Source organism: Mesoplodon mirus, assembly GCF_964341445.2.
Source record: "Mesoplodon mirus genome assembly, chromosome: 3".
NCBI lineage: Eukaryota > Metazoa > Chordata > Mammalia > Artiodactyla > Ziphiidae > Mesoplodon > Mesoplodon mirus.
In genome coordinates, this window is record NC_138978.1 from 49191015 (window position 1) to 49205285 (window position 14271).

At 40.0% G+C, this 14271-nt stretch overlaps 1 protein-coding gene across 1 annotated transcript in view; it reads left to right on the forward strand.

The window, feature by feature from the left end:
• The window catches only part of TTC4 (tetratricopeptide repeat domain 4), a 41239-nt gene that overhangs the window by 5704 nt on the left and 21264 nt on the right, over positions 1–14271 (forward strand). The window contains exons 4-5 of the mRNA XM_082615332.1: positions 144–221; positions 1888–2012. Of these exons, the coding sequence (XP_082471458.1) occupies positions 144–221; positions 1888–2012 (203 nt within the window). The remainder of the gene's footprint in view (positions 1–143; positions 222–1887; positions 2013–14271) is intronic.

The following is a 14271-nucleotide window of genomic DNA, read 5'->3' on the forward strand; positions in this document are numbered from 1 at the left end:
TTTGGCCAACCCAATATAAACAGTTGCTCTGATTTTTATCTCTCCAAGATTGTCCAAGAGTGTTTTTGTTTCTACACACAAAATTTTGGAAGTAATCTGATCTCAAAACGTGTTTTCTCTTTTACTAAATGGTGTTTTGTTAGGCAATTTTCGTTCTGCTCTCAGTGATGTGACAGCTGCCAGAAAGCTAAAACCCTGCCACCTGAAAGCAATAGTAAGAGGTAAGTCTTGTAGAGCTGCAGTATGATTGTCATCACGGAAAATCTGGCATGCACTGCACCAGAAGTATTTTAAGTTTTGATATGAAGGTGCTAAGATACTAATGAAGTCACCTTATTTTTGCCATCTTGATATTAAGTCCTTGTCAACAGCAACATGCCAGTTTTTTTTTTTTTTTTTTTTTTTTGCGGTACACGGGCCTCTCACTGCCGTGGCCTCTCCTGTTGTGGAGCACAGGCTCCGGATGCGCAGGCCCAGCGGCCATGGCTCACAGGCCCAGCCGCTCCATGGCATGTGGGATATTCCCGGACCGGGGCATGAACCCGCGTCCCCTGCATCGGCAGGCGGACTCTCAACCACTGCGCCACCAGGGAAGCCCACAACATGCCATTTTTTAAAAGAATTCCCCAGAGAATAATCCAACCCTCTGTTTTAAGAATTTGTAGAGAAATTGAAACTCCTCATTTTAAATTAATAAAGATAAAATTAATTAAAATAAAGCAGGTCTAAAAGCCACATTCTAATTTTTTTTCCAAATTAGCTGATTGAAAGGCAAGATCTTCAAATGCCATGTTCATGTTAATTAAAAGATAAGTTATGGGACTTTTGCTGCTAACTCTAATGCTGAGATGTTCCCAGATTATTTTTTCTCTTGTAGTCTGACCTTTGTATGTAATAATAGTGCTTTTATTACTTTTATACTTCACCTTTTCTTTGAGAAGCTCAAAGGTGATTTGTAAACTTTAATTTATTCATTACATATTAATCTCTGTATCCTCATGACCAACTTAAAACGCTTTATCAAAGTTATTGCTTAAGTAATCATAGTTAGGGGGTTTAAGTAGATCTAGGTCCTTCAGCTGTAGGGAAAGGAGGTACTAAACGAAGATGGGCAAGTAAATTGAGTATAGTCCTGTGGAATTTGCCACAGGCTGGAAGTCTGTACTTTGATTGAATTGTCACCTTTACCTTACCATGTGACCTTGGCGAGACACCCACTCTGAGTATCAGTATGCCCATCTCTGGAAGATAAGGTTGGATTCTATTGACATTTAAGCCCTTACAGTTCTGATATTTTTAAATTCTGTGGAAAGCCCAAAGAGGCTAACTGGAGAAAAAGCATGACTAAAGGAGAGGCAGCTTAAACTGGTAGCCATCAAGAACCATTTTAGGAGAGACCTAATGTCTTTGGTCTTGCCATTGCTTTTGTGAATGACTGAGACAAATTCTGCTTTCTCTCTCCATTTAAAGAAAGTCATCTGAGATGAACTTTATTCTTCTCATTTATAGATGAGGAACCTGAAGCTCAGGGATGCTCAGTCCTTTGTCTAATGTTTAGTTGGTAAATGACAGCCAGATTTCCAGTCCAGATCTGTCTGATTCCAAAGACTGTGTTCTTTGCCACTAAGCTGTAGCCTTCCCTACTTTAAGAGTCCTTGATACCAGAAAGGCTTACAGGAGTTTTGAGCTGAATGGGCCCTAGAAATCTTTCTGATCTAAGATACAAGAAATAGTCTTCCTTGTCTGGGGAATGTACTACAAGGGTCTTTATCATCCATTTCCCCTTCAGGGTACTGGCTGGTAGCTGGTTAAGGTTGGGGGTCCCGTTCAAGGATGGCTCTTCCCATGCCTGTTGTCCACAGATACTAAGGGTTCTGGGTTCTACAGGTGCCTTATGCCATCTGGAACTGAAAAACTATGTCGAGGCTGTGAACTGGTGCGATGAGGGGCTGCAGATAGATGCCACAGAGAAGAAGCTTCTGGAAATGAGGGCTAAAGCAGACAAGTTGAAGGTTGGTGGCAAAATCAGCCAATTGGCATTTGTTAATTAGCATTAATTAATTAATTAGCATTTCCCAGATTGTATCTTGGGTCACTGTAGACTTTTTATTCTTTAAAACAAAACCCAGGGAATTCCCTGGCGGTCCAGTGGTTAGGACTCGGCGCTGAGGGCCCCGGTTCAATCCCTGGTCAGGAACTAAGATCCCACAAGCCATGTGTGGGATCAGCCAAAACAACAACAGCCAGCCAAACAACAACAATAACAAACAAAACACGAAATCAGTCCCTACCCTTGGCACTCTGGAGGATACAGATAAGTAAACAAGCAAGTAAATAACTATAACATGATAGAGGCACGGAAGAATACATAGTACTTGATAAATTTATGACTGTTATGATTTGAATAAATAGATTAGTGCCATAGTCTAGTCTGCACACTGAGTATAGCTATTGAAAGAGAGGAGGGGAAAGGACAGTTAAACATTTAAGCAAAATCTTAAGCTTCTATAATACTGTGTAACTCCCAGCATTAAGACACCTATAACTTGCTCATGAAATGCTACATTTCTGGCACATAACAGCAACAGTGATGATAAAATTAACTCTGTAGTCTGCAGTAACAGACTGCCAACACTACCAAAAAAAAATCTAACATTTAGATAGCACTTACTGTATGTATGTTCCAAGTGCTATTTAAAAATTTTTACTTATATGAATCCATCTGAACCACACACAGTTCTATAAGAGAGGCACTATTCTAATTCACCTTCCACTAGTGAGGTAGCTAAAGCAGAGAGAGCAGGAAGTTGCCCAAGTCACACAACTGGTGAAGCTGGACTTCAAAGTCAGGCTGTTCGGCTCCAGAGTCCACATTCTTAGTCCTGTGCATTATTGCCTCACAAGTCTGTTCAGTACAAATCCAGACTTGAGTTCTCTTGATTCCTGGTCTAGGTTCACTGCTTATACTATGGAATGGGAATTTTCAGTGCCAAGGGAGCCTAGAGCCAGCCCTGAACAGGAATAAGTTTTAGTCAGAGGTCATTTTGGTCATAGCTACAAAAGTAGATATGTGTGGACCCACATGGCTCAATAACAGAATTCTCAGCCTAGGCAACTAGGTGTGGGCCAGAATTTCTAAAAGTGGTATACACAGGAGAGAAGATCTAGAGGGCTACTGTGGAAGGCTATTGCCAAGCTTATCTGCAGAAAAACCCTTGTTTGACCAAATGAAAGCTTTTAGGTCCTGCAGCATAATTAAAGGGAGATTTCAGGGCCCAAAAGCCTGACATTAGGTATAGGTGACATTGCTTGCAGAGTATCAGGATTATACCCTTTTATCTGAGTATAAATTGATTCTGGATTCCCATGTGCTTGGTATATGTGAGCAATAGACCCATATGGTTATGTTAAGATCAGACAGAATAGTCTAATAGTCTTCAAGGCAATGACTGTTACCAGAGATAAAGCAAGGCATTTTTTTTTAATGATGAAAGGGTCAGTTTATCAAGCATATTTAACAATTCTAAATGTGTATGTACCTAATAATAGAACTTCAAAATGTATGAAGCAAAAATTGACAACTCAAAGAAGGAAGAGACAAATGTATAAATAGGTAGAAAGGTCAACATCCCTCCCTCAGAGTAACTGATAGACTTAAGTAGATAAAGAAATCAGTAAAGAGAAGTGATGTCAGCAAAAATAGCCAACTAAAGACCTGGAAAATTTTTCTCCATAAAGTCCGTGGAAAATGGACAAAAATGCTCAATCAGCTTTTTCATAAGTGTGAAATGAACTTGCAGCAATCTGGGTAGTGTTTGTTTAAGAAAAATGGCTGAACCTCCGTAAGAACAGCAAGCTTTGTGGCATTTTTAACTTGCCCTATCCCCATCTCCTCCCGCCCTAGTTCCATAGTAGCCTTGAAAGCCAACAGCCCACAATCATGGTGAAAATGAAGCAGCCTGGCAGCCACCAGAGGAGGCAGAACAGGATTAGAGCTCCTTCAAAGCCCCATTCCCAGAGGATTGTCATTATTTGACTATCTAGAAGATCCCACTTACAAGTTGTTGTTATTTGACACATCTTGAAGCTATCCCAGTAGGAAAAGCTTTTTCACAGAGTGTTGGTGTAGGAGGCATTTGTTAAAAACAATTTGAGGCAGTTATTTAAGATTTCATCTGCCTGAGGCAGTGGAAAACCCCTGAGGCAAATAATAGGCTTACCAGAAAACTTAACAGGAAAAGCTGGGGAATGAGATTCTGTAGGGGCTTTGAAAAGCTCCAACGTATTCCTGGGAATCTAGAGGGTCACATATGTGCTCTTGCTCTATGCATGTGCTCAGGAAAGATCTGAGAATGTCCTAAGCTCTAACCTCTGGCTGATTTGGAAGCTTTGTGGCAGCAGGAAGTGAAGGCTACGGCTGAATTGTTAACTGCTGGGGTGATTGTTGAAGCGTTGTTCCAACGTGCCTGCAGAGCCCCTTGGCAAAGACTGGGAGACTTTTTGGCTTCAGGTGTTTAGGGAAATCTGTCCAGTCATTATCTCACCAATAAGCTAACTGGAGACTTTATTAGTCACATATAACAGAGAATACAGGCTTTACAGAATTGGTTCAGAAAAGTCACTAAACAAACACTAGCGACAGCAGCAACAAACACTGGGGAGGGGAGAGAGAGAATATGATTGCCAGAGTTGCCACATTATGTTATTTTAAATGTCCAGTTTTCAACAAAAAATTACAGGACATGCAAAGGATCAAAGTGTGGTCCATATCCAGGAAAAGAAATCAACAGAAACTGTCCCTGAGGAAGCCCAGACATGAGACTTAAAAGGTAAAAAACTTTCAACCAGCTATTTAAAATATGTTCTAAGAACGGCTGCCTGAAAAAAATGCACAACCTAGAAGTTGCGAATTAAGTTTTATTCAGCAGACTTACTGAGGACTTAAGCCTGGGATACAGCCTCTCAGATAGCTCTGAAGGACCGTTCTGAACAGGTAGGGGAGAAGCAAAGATATAGGGAAAAAAAACCCCATGTGGTCAAACATCAAAAGACTACTGCTAATTAAAAACAGACATTTCAAGTTAATGAATTTAGTGCTTTTCTATATGGGAAGATGGGCTTATTGAAATTACTCCTTGGACATGCACGTTTACTATAGGACCAGTATTCTGTTTTTTCCATGCTGAGCATCCCTTAGGATGCACCATCAGGGTGGCTGCAGTGGCTGATGGCTTGATGGCCACAAAATTCTTTGTTTATTGAAATGGCAGGTTACATTCTTTGTCCACAGTGCCTCCTCTTGATCATAAATTCAACCAATGTTTGGGAGGCATTTGATGACCAATTTTTTCCCACTGCGCTAGGAAGGCTCATTCCTAGATCAGGCAAAGAGTCTGTTGGTAGGCTACTCAGTGTGCTAATTTTGGATCAGGTCCTGTTGATAATCTTAAATTCTCTGGATCGCCTCTCTTACTAGTCTGTTATCCAGGAAATGTTTTCCCTTGTTGCTTCTTCCTATATCTAGAGTTGCACTATTACAGTTATTCTGTGTAGAGTTGTATATATGATCAACTGCCTCAAGATGTTTAACCATCATTAATTTTGTTGGAGGCCTGGTTACACATTGGGTAGTGCAAGAGACAGCAATCTTATAAAACAGACAGGATATAAGTAATATAGCTAGTAAATTAATAAAGTTGTAGTGTAGCAAAGAGAGGCACAGGTATAAATAATTTGAAAACAACAAGAGAGAGCAAGTTAAAATAATGGTTAGTATAGCTAGTTGTAATATTGTCACGGTAAACCATCAGGTCCACAGGGGAGCCAGCTGGAGAAGCCAAATGCAGGAGGGATCAGGTAGAGAGAAAAAAATTAATATTTCATCTTTGTTTACAAAGGTATACTTTCTCAATTGGTTGTAGGTCATGGTTGCCATAAGAGGAAAGCTTTTTGGAAAGCCAAAATTAAAAGCTAGTATAGTTCAGAAAAAGTCATAAAATTATAAATCATATTTATCAGTTCATTCAGTCCCATGTAATTAAGTCCTGTTGATCTAGATGGAGGCATTGGGTCTTCCATTAGAGTTTTGTAATTTCTTTTTTTTTTAATAAATGTATTTATTTCATTTTATTTATTTTTGGCTGCATTGGGTCTTCGTTGCTGTGCACGGGCTTTCTCTAGCTGCGGTGAGCGGGGGCTGCTCTTCGCTGTGGTGCACGGGCTACTCTTTGCTGTGGTGCGCGGGCTTCTTATTGTGGTGGCTTCTCTTGTTGTGGAGCACGGGCTTTAGGTGCACAGGCTTCAGTAGTTGTGGCTCACGGGCTCTAGAGCTCAGGCTCAGTAGCTGTGGAGCACGGGCTTAGTTGTTCCGCAGCATGTGGGATCTTCCCAGACCAGGGCTTGAAACTGTGTCCCCTGCGTTGGCAGGCAGATTCTTAACCACTGAGCCACTAGGGAAGCCCCTTTTGTAATTTCTTACCCATTTCAGTGGTATGATCTAAAAGTTATCAGAAATTAATATTTTTCAAAGTCCTTCTTGTGAATCTTCTTGAAGATTTTCATTTTATAAAAGCATCAAAGTAAAACTGATTGTCTGTAAATGACAAAAGACTTAAAATGGCATGGTTAAAGATCTGATTACAATGTAATTGACAAGAAACTTGGTTATTTCTGTGACATACAACATTTTAAGATAATAATTAGAATTATGACTGATAACATACCAGGACAATCAGATTTTTAGGAATTCCATATAAAATTTGGAATATCTATATTAACATTTACCCACACAGCATAATCTAAGAAGGTTTATCTCCAATCACTTGACAGTGTTTTTCAAGTAATTTAACATACCAAATAAACCTAATTAGTTTCATATTCCTCTGAGATGCCTCAGGGTTCCTTTGAAGCTTCCCAGAGTTAGCTGGAGGTCAAAAGAACTTCAGTTAGAATTTGATATTTGGGAAGTGTGTCAAGAATATCAAAAAGGTTTCAAAAGGTTTGACTTGGTCAAATAGGTTCATAGGTCATTGTGAAACAATACTTACTCACTTCACCAAAGTGACAAAAGATTTCAAAAACAGGGACTCTCCTGGTGGTGCAGTGGTTAAGAATCTGCCTGCCAATGTACGGGACATGGGTTCGATCCCTGGACCGGGAAGATCCCACATACCATGGAGCAACTAAGCCCATGTGCCACGACTACTCAGCCTGCAAGCCACAACTACTGAGCCTGAGTGCCACAACTGCTGAAGCCCGCGTGCTGTAGGGCCCACGTGCCGCAACTCCTGAGCCCATGTGCTGAAACTAATGAAGCCCGTGCACCTAGAGCCCGTGCTCCACAACAAGAGAAGCCACCACAGTGAGAAGCCCGTGCACCGCAACCAAGAGTAGCCCCGCTCGCCGCAACTAGAGAAAGCCTGCATGCAGCAACGAAGACCCAATGCAGACAAAAAAAAAAGATTTCAAAAGCAAATACACATCACCTAAAGGCAAAGAAACCCATATAATCTGTTATCAAAAACAGTATTCCAAGAAAATTTTTTTCTCTTAATAGAGAGAGGAACCAAATCTAGTCCTGCACTAACCTACTTTTAGTAACAAAATCCAATTACCTCGTTAATTTAGTCCCAGCCTGACCATGTGCAAAACTTTTTCAGGGCTTCCTTTCTACAACCTTCCACAACTTTCTGTATCCATATTAGTTTGTTCCTTATTTTTCCATCTACAAACAACCAGCTCTAGGACAAAATCACTTGTTCCCCTTAAAATGTATTTCCATTCCTCATACCTTCTTTTGCTGAAAACACACATCATACTTTACTTGCATACTGAAACATTTCCCTTATTGTTTTTAGTGGCTTTAATTACATATTACAGTTTTAACCTTTAAAAATCTTAATCTCTAGCAAAAACTGACAAGCAGCAAGTAATTGTGAACTGTTTGTCATACTAGCATTTCCTGATTGGCAAATTTAGGAATATTCTAGAACCTCTAGAAACATATATCCTCTCATAGTGTAATTTCTTTCCTCAATGTGGTACAAGACATGTCTAATAAACCCAAACATCTTTAGTTTCCCTCTTGTAAGGAGACAAAAGTAGGTAAATTTAGACCTGTTTAGCAATTAATGTTCCAGTATTTTATTTGAAATGACTTGGGTATTCAGTGAATTCTCATCATTTAATTTAACTTAGCAAAACTCAAGTTACCAAAAATCAGGAGAAACTATTTTAGATAGACATACCCAAAACATAATTATTCCTAAGAGTTCACCTGTAAACTCTTGTCTCATTTACCTTTATTTTATAACTTACGAAGATATCATACTGCGGATGAAGAATGTCACCTGCCATTATCAGTAAACAGAGGATGTTGCAGCCATCAAGCCATCAGCCACTGCAGCTGCCCCTGACTGTGCACCCTGAGGGGATTCAGGATGGAGGAAAAAACAGGATACTGGCCCTAGATAGTTAAGATATAACATATATATCAAAGGAATGATTTCAGTGAGCCCAGACTCTTGCATCTTCCCATACATAGAAAAGTGTTAAATTCATTAACTGAGATGTCTGTTTTTATTTAACAGTAATCTTTCGATGTTCCGACTACCTGGTTTTATGTAGAAACTATATATCCTGGCTCCTCCCTTACCTCTTCAGAGCAGTTCCTAGAGCTGTCTGCCTCCCAGGCTTAAGTCCTCAGCAAGGACTTAAGGGGCTGCCTCCCAGACGTAAGTCCTCAGCAAGTCCTCCAAATAAAACGTAATTCTCAACTTTCAGGTTGTGCATTTTTTTCAGTCAACAATACCAAGTTAATTTTTCTTGCTGATAAACTCTGCAACAGAAATAACATGAACTTAGTTAACCTAGGTACAATAAAAGTAAGGTATGTCTATATTGATTAAACCAACAAGCTTAAGCTAGCTCTATTACCAGATACAATTTAATATTGAATATTTCCTAGGTCATGTGAACCTGAAACTCATTCTGGCCAGTTTCCATTATATTTAGAAAAATTTAATTTGTAAGTGCTTACTTTTAAGTCAATTAAATGGAGCTGTTTTATAAACTTAATTTTGATAATATTTTCCAGAGGTAGAGACATCTTATATATATAATGTACACACAGACATATAAGCAGACAAAACTAGAGATCTCATAGCTTTAACATGTAGTTACAAATCAGGTATTATAATATAAACTTACTAGTTTATAAGTAGCAATTGGAATAAGTTAAATTTATTTGCTCAGATGACTAAGGCTTATGCTGTTTGTGGAAAAGACTTAAGGTTTATATTTGTCCTTGATAAATCCCTTAAGGAGGCTATAAGTTAGATTTTGAGTGAGGGAGCCTTTCCAGCAGTTTGAGTTTAAAAGAGCCCTTTTGTCTCCTTTGGTTTCAGGTTTTACCTGATTGAGCTAACTAGGCTCAGTCTCAGCTGTTTGTGGGCTGTATTTACATTTCTGATTTGTAGAGGTTTGCAACATACAGGCAGTTGCTTTAAATTCTCTAAAGAACTGGTCTGCTGCCTAAATGGTATTAAAAGATTGATTTGCCCAACTATATTTTCTTTAATTTGCATGTTTATATCAGTGAGAAAATTTCCAACTATCTGAAAATTAAGAGTTCTATGTTCTAGAACTTTAGGGTTCAATTTATCATGCCTTCAAAAGTTTGCACAAGGCATTCAACCAAGGTTCTCTGAGTGTATAGGGTAAACCCAGAGCAAAAGTCTCTATTATTATTTTTATTGGCCGCTGCATGTTAACTCCCAGCTTTTATTTCATATAGTGTGGGCTCAGGTAACCTTGTTGGTTTCTTTTAGTATGTTTAATTAATACTGTCTGGGGGGCAGATTTATATGTGCTGTCTTATAATAGCAGGCAGGGGAAGCATTCCCCAGTGAGACATAATGTCTATCCTACAATATAATTAGGCAAAAGGGATATAACCATCTTACATATAGCCCTTTTAAATACACCAATTTATATAAACTTTCTATTCTGTCAACTTTTTAAAAAAATTATTAATTTAATTATTTTTGGCTGCGTTGGGTCTTCGTTGCTGTGTGTGGGTTTTCTCTAGTTGCGGCGAGCGGGGACTACTCTTCGTTGTGGTGTGCTGGCTTCTCATTGCGGTGTCTTCTGTTGCAGAGCACAGGCTCTAGGCATGCAGGCTTCAGTAGTTGTGGCTCTCGGGCACAGGCTCAGTAGTTGTGGCACACAGGCTTAGTTGCTCCATTGCTCCACGGCATGTGGGATCTTCCTGGACCAGGGCTCGAACCTTTGTCCCCTGCATTGGCAGGCAGATTCTTTTTTTTTTTTTTTTTTTAATTAATTAATTTATTTTTGGCTGCATTGGGTCTTCGTTGCTGTGCGCAGGCTTTCTCTAGTTGCAGTGAGCGGGGGCCACTCTCAGTTGCAGCACGCGGGCTTCCCACTGCGGTGGCCTCCCTCGTTGTGGAGCACGGGCTCCAGGCGTGCAGGCTTCAGCAGTTGTGGCATGCAGCCTTCAGTAGTTGTGGCTTGCGGGCCCTAGAGTGCTCAGTAGTTGTGGCGCACGGGCCTAGCTGCTCCGCGGCATGTGGGATCTTCCCGGACCAGGGCTCGAACCCGTGTCCCCCGCACCGGCAGGCGGACTCCCAACCACTGCGCCACCAGGGAAGCCCCGGCAGGCAGATTCTTAAGCACTGCGCCACCAGGGAAGCCCTATTCTGTCATCTTTTATACCTTTAACTAGTTTCCATCAGGATCCGATCGACAAGCCTTGGTCTTAACAACAGTCCTAGAAGCTTTCTTTTCTTTTTATCCCTCAACCATTTTATCTATTTTTGTATAAAAGGCTCTGGGGTCCCCAGTGAGAGATTGAGCCAAGGCACTCAGGTCTTTTTGTCAATCTTTTAACTTGATTAATTGGCCTAACTGTTGCCCCAAGTAATTGTTAGTCGGGTATCTCAGTGTAGTTTTTTTCTAGCCTTTTAAATATATATACACACACACACACACATACACATAACACATAGTTTTTAAACTGGGGTAAATAGAACAGACTTGTTTGGGGCCCTTTAATGTTGGGGACCAATAGAGGGTCCCTTTGGCCCATCCAACCTTAGGTAGTGTTGTATCAGAACCTTTTTAATCCTATTAATGTTCATTTTATTTATCCCATTTCTTAATAACCGTCTAAAGATTTCTTTATCCATTTGGGATGAGACCCTTTAAAATTTCCACCTTGTTGGGAAGAAGTCTCTAGACTTTCTTTCAGTTTTTTTCTTACTTCCCTGTTAATCAACCTAATTAACATTAATTATCCTAATGTTTTTATTAGCATCTGTAAGACCCATTGAGGGGAAGCAGAGATCACAAATAAGGCTTCCCAAACTGTTTTTTTTATTTGTTTGTTTTAAACTAAGGAGTTCTGGGAATTCCCTGGCGATCCAATGGTTAGGACTCCACGCTTTCACTGCCTAGGGCTCGGGTGCGAAGTAAGATCCTGCAAGCCGTGTGGCCAAAATTAAATAAATTAATTAAATAAACAAACAAACTAAGGAGTTCTTAGGTTAACCATTTTACATATATATTTTTTCCACCTTCTAATTTGGCTTTATCATAGGTACCAGTAAAATAGCTGTTTATAATGAGAGCTCTCTAAAAAATATACCAATTTAGAATTTTCTCCAATTTAAAAGATCCATTGTCTGGCCATTAACTAGATATATCCTAATAGTGACTCAAACCAATAAGGTGCAAGAGGCGTCCCCACAGGAGAGTGCGAAGGATGCTGCCTATACAAGATCTAGAAAGTGTACTCCCAAAAATAGCGTAAGAAAGTAAAGGCCTTTGTTGTACAGGCTGACGCAACTAAGGTTCAGATGACAAAAGCCCCTGAGAATTGACACAGTCAGACAAGAGACTGCTCAGAATCCCAGTCTGTTCGATTGGTTGTGAAATGTACACCATATGTGTACCTTCCAGATGGCAGAGAACAGGCTCTTAAAACACACACACACACTCTCTCTCTCTCTCTCTCTCTCTCTCTCTCCCCCCCCACATTGAAGAAGATCAGGTAGAACGTTTTCATCTCAAAGGCACAGGGAGAGAAATGCAAGTTCCCTCTAGAAGGGCTTTTGCTTCTTTAAGGTCAGAATTCTGCAGAGATGTTTTATCAAGCTGTCTTTCTCTAACTTAACTGCGAACACAATAAAAGAACCTCCTCTTGGCCATTTTCAGGGTGAGATTTCCTTTAATTACCAATTAAGTAAGTACAAGTTTTGTACGTACATAAACCTGGCTGGGGTGTTAGTTGGAGGCTGGCTTTCTGATGCCCCTCATTTAGAAAAGATATTAGGCCAGCCTCTCACCCAGTCACACAGTCCAGATCACTCAGTATCTCTTGACTGAGCAACTCGCAATGTCTTCCAACCAGGATGTACTTTTTCCTGTTATCTTTCAGCTGGGCTCCCCCAGTATCTTTTCAGCTGGGGAGCCAGATACTGGTTATATACAACTGAATAAAACTCAAACAACCAATAATTGGGAGATCTGAGAACCAAGAGAGACTCACCCAAATTTGTTTGGACTCTGAGGCAGATGGGCACAAGAGGCCTCTGCTGGTACCAAGACTCCAGCTCCTTGTAGAGGTCAGGTGAAGCAGAGAAGTCTGCCCTGAGTCCCTTTGTGGTCACCAAAACTGTCAACTGAAAAAAAAATGCACAATCTAGAAGTTGAGAATTATGTTTTATTCAGCAGAGTTACTGAGGGCTTAAGCCTGGGATACAGACTCTCATATAGCTCTGAGGGACTGTTCCACATGTAGTGGAACATCAAAAGATTACTGCTAATTAAAGAAACACATTTCAAGTTAAAGAATTTAGCACTTTTCTATGTATGGGAAGATGTAAGAGTCCGGGCTCATTGAAATTATTCCTTTGATATGCACCATAAATATCTAGGGCCAGTATTCTCTTTTTTCCATCCTGAATTCCTTCAGGGTGCGCTCTCGGGTGGCTGCGGTGGCTGATGGCTTTATGACTACAACATCTTTTGTTTACTGAAATGGCAGTTGACATTCTTTGTCCACAAAACGAAAGGAAACAATGTCTAAAGAACTTCAAAAAATACATGGGGGGGCTTCCCTGGTGGCGCAGTGGTTGAGAGTCTGCCTGCCAATGCAGGGGACACGGGTTCGTGCCCCAGTCCGGGAAGATCCCACATGTCGCGGAGCGGCTAGGCCCGTGAGCCATGGCCGCTGAGCCTGCGTGTCCGGAGCCTGTGCTCCGCAATGGGAGAGGCCACAACAGTGAGAGGCCCATGTACCGCAAAAAAAAAAAACAACCCAAAAAACATGGGAACACTCACTCACCAAATAGGGAATATCATTAAAGAAAAATTAACAACTGAAATGAGAAATTCACTAAGGGGTTCAAGAATAGAACTTTGAAGATAGGTCAATTGTGATTACTCAGTCTGAGGAATAGAAAGAAAAAAGAACAAAGAAAGATGAAGAGAGACTGAGAGACTTATGGGATGCCATCAGGCATGTCACAGGCATAATGAGAGTCCCAGGATAGAGAAAGGGGTAAAAGAATATTTGAAGAAGTAACAGCCGAAAACTTCCCAGATTTGATGGGAAATAGTAAGCTACTCTCCCAAGAAGCTTAACAAACACCAAGTAGGATATACTTAAAGAAATCTATATCCAGACACATCATAATCAAACTGTTAAAAGTCAAAGACAAAGAAGAGAATCTTAAAAGCATCAAAAGAGAAGTGACTCTTCATATATGAGATCCTCAATAAAATTAATAGCTGATTTCTCATCAGAAACCATGTTAGCCAAAGGGCAGTGGGATGACATGAAAAGTGCTGAAAGAAAAAGACTGTCAACCAAGAATTCTATATCCAGCAAACTTACCCTTCAAAAATGATGGAGAGGAAGAAGTAAAACTCTATTTGTAAATGATATGAGCTTATATATAGAAAATTCTAAAGAATCCACTAAACTATTGGAACTAGCAAATTAGTCCACCAAGCTGGTAGGATATGTCAGAATACACCGATCAGCTGTATCCTCTACACTTTTAATGAACATTCCAAATGTGGAATTAAGAAAATTCCATTTACAATAGCATCAAAAAGAATAAAATATTTAGGAATAAATTTAACAAAAGTAGCATAAAATTTATACTTTGAAAATACAAAACATTGTTGAAAGAAATTAAACCTAAATGGGAAGACATCCCATATTCATGGATCAGATCTTTTTAAAAA